The sequence below is a fragment of the Callorhinus ursinus genome, unplaced genomic scaffold (genome assembly GCF_003265705.2).
Source record: "Callorhinus ursinus isolate GAN/ISIS: 27379988/994484 unplaced genomic scaffold, GSC_fseal_2.0 scaffold34, whole genome shotgun sequence".
NCBI lineage: Eukaryota > Metazoa > Chordata > Mammalia > Carnivora > Otariidae > Callorhinus > Callorhinus ursinus.
In genome coordinates, this window is record NW_027397096.1 from 10,058,683 (window position 1) to 10,073,943 (window position 15,261).

At 37.9% G+C, this 15,261-nt stretch overlaps 1 protein-coding gene across 11 annotated transcripts in view; it reads left to right on the plus strand.

Annotated features, from left to right (window-relative positions):
- Positions 1 to 15,261, plus strand: part of ACACA (acetyl-CoA carboxylase alpha) — a 294,702-nt gene that overhangs the window by 176,889 nt on the left and 102,552 nt on the right. For 9 of the 11 annotated variants that reach the window (XM_073879472.1, XM_073879473.1, XM_073879471.1 and 6 more), the window contains 6 exons: positions 1,333 to 1,476; positions 2,242 to 2,338; positions 3,259 to 3,366; positions 7,614 to 7,670; positions 7,911 to 7,955; positions 14,539 to 14,580. In XM_073879472.1, coding sequence (XP_073735573.1) covers positions 1,333 to 1,476; positions 2,242 to 2,338; positions 3,259 to 3,366; positions 7,614 to 7,670; positions 7,911 to 7,955; positions 14,539 to 14,580 — 493 coding nt within the window. The remainder of the gene's footprint in view (positions 1 to 1,332; positions 1,477 to 2,241; positions 2,339 to 3,258; positions 3,367 to 7,613; positions 7,671 to 7,910; positions 7,956 to 14,538; positions 14,581 to 15,261) is intronic. The other 2 variants (XM_073879476.1, XM_073879475.1) reach the window with 1 other exon arrangement.

Here is a 15,261-nt window from a genome sequence, read left to right on the forward strand (position 1 = left end):
ATCAATGGTTTCCTCTCCCACTCTGCCTTTCTATTCTCTAGTACTGTCAAAAGATGAAGTGCCTTTCTCATAGTTTTTATGCCTTTGGCAAATGACGACTTGGAGCGTCAGTCTCTTTAGTCTGTGTGAGCAGCACTCCCCATCCCCTGAAAAATTCCATTGCCTTTTATAATTACACTTTGACTAGAGTACAGTCTGTACCTAGACCTCAAGTCCGCATTGCTGCCTCTCGCCCCACTGCAGCTCAGCAGGTGGTGCACTTCAAGGAGATTTTTGAGCAGTTCCCCAAAGTTCAGGTGCCATTGCCTCGCTCTGAACTTGATTCAGATGAGTATGCCGGTAGCCAGTCAGGCAAGTCCTGAAAGCATCCTTTACTTGGTCCTTCCTAACAGGCTGTCCTGACTGGGCATTTGGAAATTCTTCCCTGTATGACTTACCAGTACATGCTGCCGAGATGCATCAAGGAATATACAGACCCCTTATGTTTTTAGACTGAACAACTCAGTTCTCTTTGAGCATCTCCATTTAGCACCTGTTTGTCATGCTTACACATACTTTGAGACCCATGCTCTGCCCCTTTGCATCTTGCTGGGATTTATTAAGGGCTTTCAGTTGAAGATATGTTTCCTTTGATATAGAAGTATTTAAATATAAAAAAGGAAATTTTGCAATTTCAAGTTGAAAAATGTCTCTTTTTCAAAAAGGGAGGAGCTCTATTCTTTATAACTGCTATCCCAATCAGCCCAGTAGAGGAAGAAGTAAATACTGTAGTAAAGTTTCTTTTATAGACTGTGACTTGTTTCTGTATGATAAATAATGTTTTCTACAATGACTTACTAAACCATTCCAAATGACTTTGTTGTTGTTGTACAAGCATATATCTATCTGTGAATACTTAAGGCATTTTTCTCTAGGAATTCTAATAGATTAAGTGTTGCTTCGTTACAACCCACTTGGCTTGCTTCTTTCCCTTTATAAGAGGGAATGTTTTAGGGAAGGGGAAGATGCAGGATGGTTTTTAACCCCTATGTTCTGTTCATTCATTAGACATATCATGGTTTCATTGTATTAAAACTGCCATGTAGTTCTTAGCTATCCTTAGATTTTTATTTGGAGAAATTTTGGGGTGCTAAAAATAGTTGGTGTGGGGTAAGCTCAGATGAAAGGGGTCATATGAATCCATCAAGACAGTCTTATCCACAGTGGGTAAAAAACCAAATCTGCTCTGCAACCTGACCCTACTTCAGAGTTTTCTCCTGTTTCTTTTCTCTGTTGTTACTCTCCCAGTCCTGTTCCTGCTTTTCTTGTCTAATGCACTTGATTACCATTTAGAATGTCCTTCTCCTCCAACCTCAACCACTATGGCATGACTCACGTAGCTAGTGTCAGCGATGTGCTGTTGGACAACTCATTCACTCCACCATGTCAGCGGATGGGAGGAATGGTCTCTTTTCGGACTTTTGAAGATTTTGTCAGGTAAGACACTGTGGAACTGTATGCAAGGGGAGCCACGGGCATCTCTCTTTTGGGGTCTCTGATTTCTGCCAAATAAATAAAGGACCCGAGAATAGCCATGAGCCAGCTAAGGAGATACAGCCCTTGCTGTATATGTCCTTGGAGAGGTATTGTTCTTCCATTTCTACCTCTTACTCAGGCTCTGCAAGCCTTTACTTGTTATATGAGCCTGGTCAGAAAAAAAGAAACAAACAAAAACCATCTTTTCCTTAGGAGCTAACAGAAGAAGCTGTCTGCTCTGTGATGAGTGAAATGTCAGGAGAAATTAAACACAACACCAGAGTGAGCCCCACCAGAGACGATACATCTTTTGATTAAATGCATTCAGCATCTATCTCTTGATAGATACTGATGCATTACCCTAGGGGGAGGGGTAATTACATTGGTCTGTCACTGCTCTAGTCCCAGGCTCTTTCTGTTACTTTAAGACTGATGATGACAGCGGTGCTCATAGCTTACACGTGGGGGGGGGAAAGAAAGCTGTAGATCATTCTTTTTTTTAAAAGAAAAAATATATATGGTTTATTAAAGTTTAAACAATCTATCCTCCTAATTTCTGCCACTTGGTGAAATTTTGCATGTCACCTCCAGCCACTGGTGATTCTGTTCAGTTGACTATTGAGCACAGAGTAGGATAGATGCTTCTTGTGGACCAGACTGGCAATGGCAGCGTTAGTTCTCTGCTCTTTGGTTTTCATGGTGGGTGTTCCCCTGGTATTTTTTTAGGATCTTTGATGAAGTGATGGGCTGCTTCTGCGATTCCCCACCCCAAAGCCCCACATTCCCTGAGGCCGGTCACACGTCTCTATACGATGAAGACAAGGTATAGTGTGCCCTTTGGGAAACTGCTTTGTTATTTTAGACACAAGATTTGTAGTATATGCTATCTTTCTGACTTTGGAACATTATAGGGAAGAATTCATCTTTTTACCCTACTTTATATTAGTTTTATATGCCTCATCAAAGTATTTTGGGGGGCAGATGGAATATAAATTCTAACCTAAAAAAAAAAACCTGTATTAATCTTGGAATCCATAGTGAGAATAGCAAATGGGCTCAGCTAGACCCATTGCAGCTGCCTCTGAGTCTCTGAATGTTGTTTTAAAGACTTGAGCTGTGGTAGCTGTAATTCTTAGCAATGGCTTGTATGTTTGCAGAATGCTACTATTGTAGTATTCAGGGAATTGTGGACTTTAGAGAGCAGAAAGTAAGAGGCATTTTGTTTAAAACTTTGTTGTTTTATTAAATCCCTTCTTTTCATTTCTCAGTAAACAGATGATTCTGTTTTTTCCCATGAGGTTATTTTCCCATGGTTTGATACTTCCACTGTTTGATAAATTGTTAGGAAATATATTATGTGAGAATATGTTCAGATGGCTTTCTTTCACTCATTTTGCTTCACATTCTGTGAAGAAATGTGGCAAATGATTTCATTCCCATTTTATTGGCGAAAAAGTTGAGGATATGGTGGTCTTCAAGTTCATGTCAAGTCAAGATTTGAGGCCACCTCTAGTTAATGGCTTTACTGCCTTATCTTTGAAAAGCTAGGTGTTTTACTTAATTTACTCTCTGTTGTGGATGCTGGGCAATGGTTTCAATTTGCTTATTCGTACTAGTGGGCAAACCAGAATGTCCTGTGGGGTGTATCTCTTTTTCAGGTATTCTACCTAGTATTGTAACTTCTCTCTGCCTTGGTATTAGCCGGCTTCCTAAATTTCTTTGTCTTGTGTTCTTGAGTTACAGGTCCCCAGGGATGAACCAATTCACATTCTGAATGTGGCTATCAAGACTGACTGTGATATTGAGGATGACGGACTGGCAGCTATGTTCAGAGAGTTTACCCAACAAAATGTAAGTCCTTGGTTGGGTGGAAATAGATGGTGGTCGCTTTCTTGCTGGTGTATCCTACCCATCCTTTTATCAGTCGCTACTTATTAGGCCTGTCACTGATAATGGCTATGTCTTTTACATAGTTCTGCCTGTAGGGGTAAAATTCCAAAGTGATTTAATAGTAATGAATGTCTTACGTCAAGAAATATAGACCTCAAGTGTTCAAAATGTTTTAAGGAAAGTAAGTTGTGTCCCTAAATCTTTTCCAGAGCTGTCTTGAACTTCCATTCACCTGCTGAATATTTACCTTTGGTGACTTTACTCCACATGTCTAGGCCCAAACTCCCCTGAGTTTCCTTCCATGTCCTTCTCTTGCCTCCCTTGAAAATATCAGTTACACTTCCATCCTCTTTTCGATTTTGTGTCCCTTGGATATCTTGTGTTGACATCAAATGTCATAGTTTAAACCTAAATTTCCATCTTTTTCCTTCACCTCTATATGACTCCCCCAACCCTCGCCCCCCATCAAAAAAAAACAAAACAAACCCCAATAACCAAACCCTTTACTCTCCTGGTCATTCAGAAATCATTGACTTCTTCCTTTCCTTGCTGTTCCATTAATCTACCCCTCTACCCACAATCTATACTTGTTTATTTCTACCTGGCCAGTCACCAAGGTCTGTGAGGTTTTTCTTTGCAGTGTCTATTACCCTTTCTCAGTTTCTTAATTCTGGACTGCCATCACTCTAGTGTAAACTCTTGCCTCACATCTGAGGCATGGCAACAGGCTTACTTGTGATCCACCTATATTCCCCTCGTTCTTCCCCCAGTTTCCATTCTGCCTACTCCCACAAAATTAAATGTCCAAAATGCCCCCTTATCAAGTTTTTCTCCCACTCAGCAATGGTTCTCTCACCCTCACGATACATGATGTGACATGCCTTAAATTCTAGTTTTTGTTATATAATTTACCAGCAGGTGCTCAAGGAGCCTTAATCTACTTGAGCTTGAAATTTTCCCCACGTGCACGGTAGAGTTAATTCCTGACTAATCCAGGCCCATGGGATTGTGATAAGGTGCAAATGAAAAAAATTTACATAGAAGTTCTTTATAAATAAAAAGCGTTATTACTGCTAATAAATGTATGCTGACGAATTAGAAATGCAAGGAAGAAAAGTACATTTTAGTGAGGGCTACTCAAAGAAGTCCTCATGAAAGATAAAGTTTGAGACAGCTCTTAAAACAAGCAGGAGGAAAGGAGGGAAAGAGGGGAGCCTTGTGATGCCAGCTCGAAGGGGCTCAGATCTAGGTGCTTTAGGAAATAATACATTCTTGGCCCTGAAGTTGCTTATAGTCTAGTTGGAGGGAATGGTTATGCATGCTCAAATAATAATCTGCAGTTCTATTACTTTGTTTTCTTTTTTAGGATTCTAGTGATTTAATGCAGTTGTATTTCAATGTGACATGATAGATGTCAAAACACCTCTCTTCATCTGCCCTTAATGACAAGACCCATGTGCTTTCTTTGAATGGAAAACATCTAGCTCATAGTGCTTATTATAAAGAAAGAAGTCAGTAGATGTTTTTTAAAATTTAATTTTGCATTATAAACAATTAGTTCCATAGGCATTCACATCATGCTAGTGGTAGATACTCAGGAAGAGATGGTCACTCTGTGCTTCACATGAGCTTTAGCATTTAATCCATTATACACTCACAGCACATAAACTGACTGGGAGATTGTAGTGGCCAACATGAGGAAAAGGTATTTCCAGAGAAATGAAGGTACGGGACAATGCCCGAGAATTTTTCTTTAGAAATTTACCTTCCTTCTTGCCCTGGACTAGTGACTGCCTAAAATTAACCTGAGACCAGTGACCAAGGTAACCTCAGCTGGAAGAGACCTAATGTTGTGCGTGGCTGCTGACTCTGCTGCTTGATGAAATAATCTGTGGCCGTTTCTTCCCAGGTTTTGAGGCACTAATTGACGATATTTGTTTGTTCTGACCTCAACTTTAGGCTTTTTATTACCCTCATATCCAAGTCTTCTATATCATCACATGTTGATTTAAAGAAGCAGTTTCCTTATTTTCACTACATATATTTGTAACATTAACTGGCAATAGGAAATTGCCTTTTCCCTTTACCAAACTTATAAACTGAGGCGCAGAGAAATCTAGCATCTTTTGTATGGCTTTTTGGAAGGCTAAGGGTACACTGTGCTGACATTCTGAGCCTACAAAAGCTATTCACTGCATCAGGTACTGTGCTTATCTAGGAATATTTGGCATTTTCACCTCCTTGTTTTGGGGGAAAAAACATAAAAAGGAAGGAAAAGCAATTAAAAAAAAAACTGAAGTCATAACTAGTTTTGTTTTTCAGTTCTTGATCATGCTCCTAGCAGTTCAGAAAAAGTTTTTTTTTTTTTAAAGCACACATTAAACTATCAAATAGGTTGATCTGAATTGTCCAAATAATCTTCTAGTCCCAGCATGTCTTTTTTTCTCTCATAGAAATTAGGATCATATATTTGTAAATGACTTGTGGAGGAGATTGAAGCAGTCAGTGTAAATGGAGTTTCTCCAGGTGCTGACGCCTAATCGCTGGGTAATAGCTGTGGACTTGCTGTGAGACCCGCATTATTACAATGTAATCAGAATCCTGTTGCTCTGCTGTTATTGTCAGCCACTTGTGGAATTTTAAAAGCAATAACAATTTTGATTTTAAATCATGGCATTATTAAAGTTATTTTCTTCCCTTGCCAGAACACAGCTATTGATGCTTGTCTTTGAAGGACTTGGCTGTAGTGGAATTCTTTGCTGGTGTTGGGGAAAAAAAAAAAACAAAAACGTTTCTGTTTCTGAGCATGCTGAAAGACAGATAACCACCACAACCCCCATTCGGCTCTGTTCTTTTAAAATAGTTTTTTCTTATTGTAGTATCAATACTTGGTTATTTACACTAATGGGTAAGATGCTAGTACAGATAATTTTTAAATGTTATTAAGCCAAAATTTATTCATGTTTGGCCTGGGGATTTATTATTAGAAAATTAATTTTTCCAGTTATCTTTTGTTTATGCTGTTAATTTTATTACTAGGCAGTGCCATAGTGGAAATGGAGAAGTAGGAGGAAAATGGCTCAGGAATGTGCTTATTTATAAGAGGAAGCTAATTTGGATGTAAAAAATGCATAGTATTGTGAAAGCTAAGAATTGACTTATGAACATAGCTCTTGGTTCAGGTTATAGCAAGGGATGTGATCAAACTAAAGTCTGAATGTAGGTTGTGAAAGTCCACGTATTTTTTTCTATTTGTGTTACTCGTATATTCTCTCAGGCCATTCAGATGGTGGACTTGCCTTTCTTTTTGTTGCCACATAGCCCCTCTTTGTTAGGGACCTTTAAAAGCATGTCTCTTACTTAATTTTTTTAAAATTTTATTTTATTATGTTAGTCACCATACAATACATCATTAGTTTTTGATGTAGTAATGTTCTTACTTAATTTATTAACCTGCTTCTTTGTCTCTACTTTAGGCATAAGTGAGCAGTACAGTATAGAGAAAGGCTTAGATCCGAAGGCCCAAGGCTCATGTAAGGGTCTATCTTGAAACCACTGGTCTCTATTGACTCCTAATATACTGCTTGCCTGTGCCAAGTGGAGATGTAAATAACCACTAAGTTTAAAAGCCTGTTAAACATGCTTTACCAATTTTTAAAGAGAATCTTTTTAAAAAATACCTTCATGTAAAGCAGGGGGAAAATGTTTTAGAAGAACTGAAAAGGTCAGGACTTAGTTGAATTCTGGGAATGCAGTATCTGATGATAGGTAATATCTGTAAATAACAGTGTAGCACCTGAATTTTCTGTTTATGGAAATTTCTTCTTTTCCCTTTACCTGATTACATTTAGTTTCTGTATCACTATTAATCTTCACAGTTGAATACAGGCCCACCAGGTGTGATTTTATGAGCAAAAATTGTGTTATGGTCCACCTTGATGTAAATCAGTCCTTAGAGAATTTAGGTGACTTCGTATGATCCTTCCCTACAAAGTTCTCCTTCAGTTTTGTCCAGATTAATATATGAGACCTATTCCATTGGAGCCAGGTTGAGATTTGTTTATTTGCAAGTTGAAGGTACTGAGGCAAGATGTAGAGATCCAAAAAGGGTGCTTGCCCAATCAGAGCTTTATGAAGACCAAATGGGGTAAAATTGAAGATGAAAAGTGATCTCTCATCTGTCTTCTGTTTTACATATTTGTTTGTAGAAAGCTACCCTGGTTGAGCATGGGATACGGCGCCTTACTTTCCTGGTTGCACAAAAGGTACTGGCGTGAATGATACCTCTCCAATGTGTCTTATGCTGCTCCTAGAACTTTTAATAAAAATAAAATATGGAATTATAATCATATACTAAATTGTAGAACCTATGCAAATAAATAACTATAAATTTAATCAAGAAAAAAACATTAATTTAACTCATTGCCTTTTACTTAATTCATTTTTAATTTTATCACTGATTGCCAGCTTCTGTTTTTCCTTCTTTTCTGTCGTTCATTTGAAAGGATTTCAGAAAACAGGTCAACTGTGAGGTGGATCAGAGATTTCATGTAAGTAAAAGGAACCACAATGAAAGATTACTTACTGTTTTATCTGTTTGCCACTGATTATTTAAATATATAGAATATGTGTGAGTTATTTAAAAGGGCTGAACTGATGTTTGGTTTCTCTTATAGAAAGTGTTAAAATCTTCCATTTCTGTAGGAGTGTGCAAGCTGGTGGTGTGTTTTTTTTTTTTAACCCTATAATGAATTCTCAGTATCACTCTGAGAAGTAGTTAAGGATGAACATATGCGTTTATCCAAGTGACTAAGGAAGAAGTAGGAACTAACTAGTAATTCCTTCTGTGTACACAGTGAATAAGGGACTCAGTAATCAAGAACTGCCGGTTGAGGGGCGCCTGGGTGGCACAGTCGGTTAGGCGTCTGACTCTTGGTTTTGGCTCAGGTGGTGATCTCAGGATTGTGAAGTTGAGCCCCTGTCAGGCTCTGAGCTCAGCACAGAGTCTGCCTGGGTCTCTGTCTCCCTCTGCACCTCCGCTCTGCACTCGCATGCTCTCCCTCTCGCTCCCTAAAATAAATAAATAAATCTTTAAAACAAAAAAACAACTGCCGATTGTACTTTGGGGTCTTGGCCTCTACCAAAGTTGGATTCAAGTTCTATTCTTGAGAATTCTCAATTCTGAAAAACAGTCATTTGTTATTTAAAATATTTTAACAGAATCCAAGTTGGTGTTTTTCTTTTGTTAATTCTAGGAACAGGAAATAAATAAAATTAAGCATTAAATTGCTTGTTCTCCCGTTTAACTGAGTTAACTATCAGTATTTATGGAATTAACAATTTTGTTGAAAAGAGAACTAAGTTAATAGCCTGGCATCTAAACTATGGTATATCCATGATCATACCCAGTATGATAGCCATAAGATCAAAAATTCAGTTTGCAATCAGGATGTCATTTTCTAAAATGACTGATTATAGTCAACATATTTCTTTAAAAATTGATCTTAATGCAACTGAGTAAAATTCCAGAAGATATTAGGTTGGAAGTCTTAATTTTCCTGATAAGAATTTTGTTTTGTTTTGCTTTAACGATTAAGATAATTAAGTTAGTTTTCAAGCACTGCTCATTTGCAATAATGAAGATAGCATTTGGGATTCTGGAAAGGACTTTCTAAATTCAAGAACCTATGTGTGATTGCTTTTATCGCTTTGTTTATTAGGTCTCTAGTACTTGACATTTTGTTTTCCTTCTCACAGTTCACCTTGTTGGTCTAGTCTACACTATCCTACAACCTAAAGAGCTAAGATTTTCTGAAATGCTTTAGGAAATGTTGTGGACTGCACAGCTCCCCTGTGTTATCGATGTCAGGAAATCAAGCTGAGTGCAGATGTATATCAATAACTTTAGATAGGAAACTGGAGGCAGTAGAGAAGTATGAGGAGCTTAAAGAGAACCCTGGGGCTTTAGGAAGAAGAATCAGGAGCTTAAAGTATAAAATTGATACTTGGGATAGAATATGGGAGCCCATGAATAAATAGTATGACTGGTAAATGCTGATCAGAACTAAGGTAGACATGCCAGAGCTGAGACCTGGGTTTGGGAAGAGTATTGGGCTAGGTTCTTCTTTTTTTTTTTTTTAAGATTTTATTTATTTGACAGAGAGCACAAGCAGGGGGAGCTGCAGGCAGAGGGAGAGGCAGAAGCAGGGAGCCCTGTGTGGGGCTCGATCTCAGGACTCTAGGATCATGACCTGAGCCAAAGGCAGACACTTAACTGACTGAGCCACCCAGGCGCCCCTGGGCTAGGTTCTTAAGTCTTAATGTGATATTTCATTTCTCACTGACTTTGGAGTAATATAATATTCTGGGAAATAATAGTGAACTTGTAAAGTTATTTTCTTTTCCCTAATAGTTCAGATGGAGTCTTCATGTCTATAGCACAGAACTGGTTTCCTATAATAAGCATTCCGTGATAAATTAAAACCCTCCACTAAAACTTCTAAAAAGCCAAAGCGATTAATTCTCATGCATTATTTTTCTTTTGTACTTTCTTACCTCTGAATCTATGTCATGTCATAGAGTGTATCTACAACTTTAAAACGTTTTTTTTTCTCTCTGCTATCCAATAGGTTAAATAGGGACTTATATAGGCAAAATCTTCTAGGGAATGAGCCCAGCAGCTGGTGTTCTCCAGCAATCATTGTCCAGTTCCTATTTATAGTGGCATCAAGTGGGAAATCCGTTAAATTATGAAGTGTCTTGTCACAGGTGTAGGAAAGGTTGCTTTAGGACGTAGAGAACATTAGGGTTTAGGTGTGGACTGGATTTTCTCTGAAGAATTGAATGGCAGAGGAGTTGGGGTGCTTTTATGTTAGGCTCCTTAGAAATGATTAGTGGTTATGCAGGGGGCAAGGGCAACTATTACTGAGCTCCATCCAGGATCCACAATAGCCAGCAAACCTTGGCAGGATTCGTACAAATCCAGGGCTCACTCTTATGGTACTGCTGGAGTTCCTCTGCTGGTGGTAGCTTGCCATTCATGAAGGATGCTTAGCCTCTGTCATGTCATCTGATGTGTGCTTGCCCCATAGTTAGTGTAGTGTGAAAAAGAGGAAGCTTTCTGGGAGTGTTAGAGATGAATCCCTTGATCTCTCTGGCTTCTTGGTAATCCACTGTGATGTATGCAGCCTCCCCTGTTCTACACTGTGAAATCCCTGTACTATTGAATAGAAGAGAGAATGTGCACATGACGGGGCAAGGAGAGGAGGAAGGTTACCAAGTACAACACTGGCTGGTGTGGAATGAGGCCGCTATGCTATCGCATGGCCCTCTGGCTGCTTCAGAACCAGAACCAGCCCATGAGTGAGACAGAGGAGAGATTCTTAGAGAGCGTGTATATTGTTAGGTCCTTCTTCAGATGCCTGTGAAAACTTCCTTGTCTAATCGCCACAGTCCCCCAAGAGCTGAGCACTGGAATGTCTGCTGCTGCCTTTAGTCTCTTGGAGACTCTCTTAGAACTCGGAGCCTGTCGTTCCAGGCTGGCCCTATCCACCAGCAGTAAGGAGGCTGAGTCTCCAGGCTGTTTCCATGGCTGTCTAATTAAATCAGGTGCCCAAAACAGGACATGAATGAATAACTGCTTAACATGGATATTTACACAAAGTTTGAGGCCAACCCATCCTTGTAAATATCTCCTCCATATTAAAAAAAAAAAATTGAAGCTTTGAAAGCAAAAGAACAAGGTCTTTAAGTTTCTGTAGCTGAATAAGCTCTCCAGTTTTATGTAGTATTTAAGTCTCTCAGTTTCACTCACATTACAGATCTAGAATTCCAGAAAGTGCAGCAGAAGGTGCTGTTTGATTGGGATGTATTATGCTTTTTGAAGCTTTCCATATTTTTTTTTCAGTGCAGTTTTGTTAGAGGTACTAAAATGCAAATTTTCAGGATTTCTTCTGATCCTTTGCAACCTAAACAAAAGCATTAGGTCCAAACATGGTGATAAGATTCTAAAATCAGTTTTGCATCTAAGTTTCTTTTGCTTCTTGTTTGAAAGAATTTATGAGATTTAAAAAATTCTGCTATTACTCACCTAGGAGATAGTTGTAGTTTTACCAGTTTTGTAGGAGTGATTCCCACTTTAAAATGGTTTGGATTATTTGGGCCTGAAGGAAGAACGCACTATCAAAAATAGTTATGGTTAGTAGTTCATTTCTTTAAAAAAAATTGGTATGTCAATTATATCTCAATAAAGCTGGGAAAAAATTGGTAGTTTTGTTTGCTAGTGGATCAACTATTAGTTTTTCAGAAGGTTTGGTTTGGGTTTTTGTTTTAATTACAGTCTATATAATTAGTTCGCAGCATGTTGAGGTAAAAGAGAATTGCACCAGCAAGTTTCCAATTTCTTCATCTCATTAGGTTTTTAACACGATTATTAGTATCATAATCAGCTATGATGTTTTCTGTTGCAGATTTTCACATTCTCTGATTTGCAGGGTGTCTTGATTGGCTAATTTAGGCAAATTATTTTGATTGTCGTGATGATGGTTGGCTGATTAGAACACAGCAGGGGTATAATTTCTTCCTGAGAAATGTTGCATTCTTTTGGTTTTTGGTACCAGAACACTAAGAGGGTTTTTCTTTGTGTACATTCAATTATGATATTTGCCCATAACACTAGTAGAATGCCTGGAAAGCAATTACATTAGTGATGGAATAAGCATGAATGCTGTTAGTGGAAAAATTGGAAGTCTCAGGATGATGAGGTAGGGTGAAGGAATTTACTACAACTATAGGTCCAGACTTCTGCATTTCTTCTTCTCTGTGTTTCTGTGATTTTTTGAGCACCGAAAGAGGTGACTTGCTATAAAAGTCTTCAGAACTTGTATAGCTTTCCAAGGATCTCTCAGTAATCCTGATTTCTCATTGCACAGTACTTCTGGCCATCTCCTGTTCTGAATGCTTCACACTTAAATTGAGGACTTCACTGTGGAACAAAAAAAATTTTTGCTCAAAAGTTGAAAAAGAAAAAAGTTTGCCTGTATCATCTCATAACACTTTTTCTTAATGAAAGTGGTTTTTTAATTTTGGTAGTCTTTGTCCATCTCTGTCAAAAATTAGTGAGCCTCTTGCATTATTTGTTGTAAATTTGTTCCATTCAGACTGTTTGCTTCCCATGCCTTTCAGTTACTACAAATTTTCTTAATTGGCTGAGTGGTAAAGACAGTGTTTTTTGGTTACTATTGTTATATTTTTGAAGAAAAATTATTTTGATCCTGCATATATACACACTTAAATGGTACACTAAATAAATATTTTAATTAATTAATAGTTCTGGCAGAATAGGGTGTATGCTTAAGAGACTTTATTATCACTTTCCTTGCCTCTTCTTTCAGAAAATTTCATGGGAGGATTTTATTACCTTTCCTTTTTTTGACCTGTGTTGCTTTTTTAGCTAATGCCCTGAAAGCCATACCTCTCAAGAATAAAACCAAAACTAGGTTATATAAAGCCATGAGCATGAAATCTACTGACAAGTCAGCTGAACATCTTCCTGCTTAACCTTGAAGTCATCCCCATGTTCTTCACTATCATTCAGGGGAATTATTTAGAACAAAATATCATCAGTAAAAGATTAGTGCTATGTAAAACCCACTTTCAAAGGGCTTTTAAAGACCCGAGCCTGGACAGGGGATTTCCTGGGCTTGCTAAACAAGTTCCTAGAAGCCTATTAAATGCAGTTTTACAGTCAAAATGCCAAAGAAATATAAAATGATTTATTAACTCTGTAAGCTTTAGTTAAGGTATGAGGTGTAAATACCTGTGGAAAGTATTCAAGCTCTCAGTAAATTCAAGAACCACAAGTTTTCAGCAGGAGTTTTGCTTTATTTGTTTTTTTCCTTTAAAGCCTTAATTTCTGTTTTTTATCTCATCAAGGAGAAGTCGTCTAAATAAGGAATTTGGATTATGACAAGAGTAGAAAGGTAGTGCCCTACCCTTGAGAGAGAGTGGTAGAAATGAAAGGGTGTGGGCTCTGGCAACAGAGAGACTCAAGTTCACATTCTGGTTCTATGATCCTGGGCATATCACTTGGCCTTGGCTTCCTCAGCTGTAAAATGGGTCATCATATATACCTGAGAGGTTGTTGAGAGCGCTTGTTCAATGGAACAGCACATAAGAGCACCTGCCACCTAGAAGGCTTTCGGTTCATGTTTCCTTCATGCTTCCTAAAGCTCATTGAGGGATATTTAGGCAGCTAGCTAGTCTTGGTCTCTCTGCCTTGTACCAATAAGTGTTTGATTATATTGCACTCATAATGAAGAAGATACCTAATGAAACCTCCTATAGAGGCAAATAGTAATGACTTGATTCCAACACTGCCAGTAGAGCCTCCCATCCGAGAAACAGGGGTATTTGGTGTTAATAAGTTAAATTTCAGAAGCTAATGGACTCTGCTAATTGAATTCATCTTTGTTAATTAATAAGGTTTTAGGAAATTGGTTGCTTCGTTGTGTAATGCCCTGCAAAAGAGCGGTAAGACCTAATGACAAGTTCCTTAGTTCCGTCCTATTCTCTCCTGTACATAGAGTGGTAGTGACCAAAGTAACATCTTATACTTTTCTTTGTCTTGAAATATTATTGTTTAAACCCTTGGAATTATTGACTTGAGAGGGAATGTGGACAAAAACATGGATTGGGGATCCTGTGCTATCTGGCTGGTTTACATTTTAAGAGTTTCTTAAGGAGAAACTTGGGAAATCAGTACAGTGACTACTTTTGCAATGCTGCAGCATAAGGGTATATTTGCCAGGTTGTGCCAAAAGCAACACCCGGGAAGATTATTTTTTTTTTTTTCACTTCGGAGATGGAAAAAAATACTAATTTTTTTTTCCTAGGAGAGGGTAGCTATTAAAGTTAGGATAATAACTGTGGTGTGGTGATTTCATATTTGGAAGTGGGGTCAAAGTGGTAGTTACCCAGAGGATCATTCATATTCCCCAGGCTAAGCTTAGGTAAGGAGCATGTTTTCTAGGAACTGCCTTCTAGATGCTTGACTGTTTCTATACTTACTATGTGTTTATCCCCAAAGAGCCATATCTATGAAAGACTGACACGTTTTCCCCTTCTTTAACACAGAGAGAATTTCCTAAATTTTTTACCTTCCGAGCAAGGGATAAGGTAAGGACTGATTCCTTCCCACTTTTTTTTTTTTTTTAATCTTCATTTTGTTCTTAAAAACCCAAGAATGGCTTATTTTTGTCATGTGCTCTTCTTGCCATTCTCCTTTCTCTAACCGAATTTGTGCTTCCCTTTGCCTTACATGTGTCTTGGAACTAAAGAAGACTCCTTTTGAAGGAATTTGGTTTAGGAAACAATCAAATGTATTGAGCTATCTGAAGAAAGCGATAACTTTCACAGTTCTCCCTACTCTTTAGGATGACCCTAATGATATGATATTAAAGGACTACTATATTTAGTAGTAGTATTCTTGTCACCTACAGACAGTTCATTTATACCCAAGTCTTGTTTATGTGCATTTTTTTTTCAATTTTAAAATACAGAATTTCAGACCATGTTGGTTTCTTCCTGTTACCGGCTTTGACTCTCCCTCTCCATTCACTCAGTTGACATGTGCTCTGGAAGAACAATTTTATTTCAACAAAACATGCAGTAAATGTAAACATAACTTTTAAAAAAGATACATAAATAGTTATATATCTATAGGGATGGAGAATATTCCAAGCCAAATATTTTATTTTTAAAAATTATATGATGTTTATTTGTTGAGTATTTATTGTGTCATTTTTACTGTGCCAGAAATAAGAATATAAAACCAAGTCCTGCCTGTAAACATTTTAA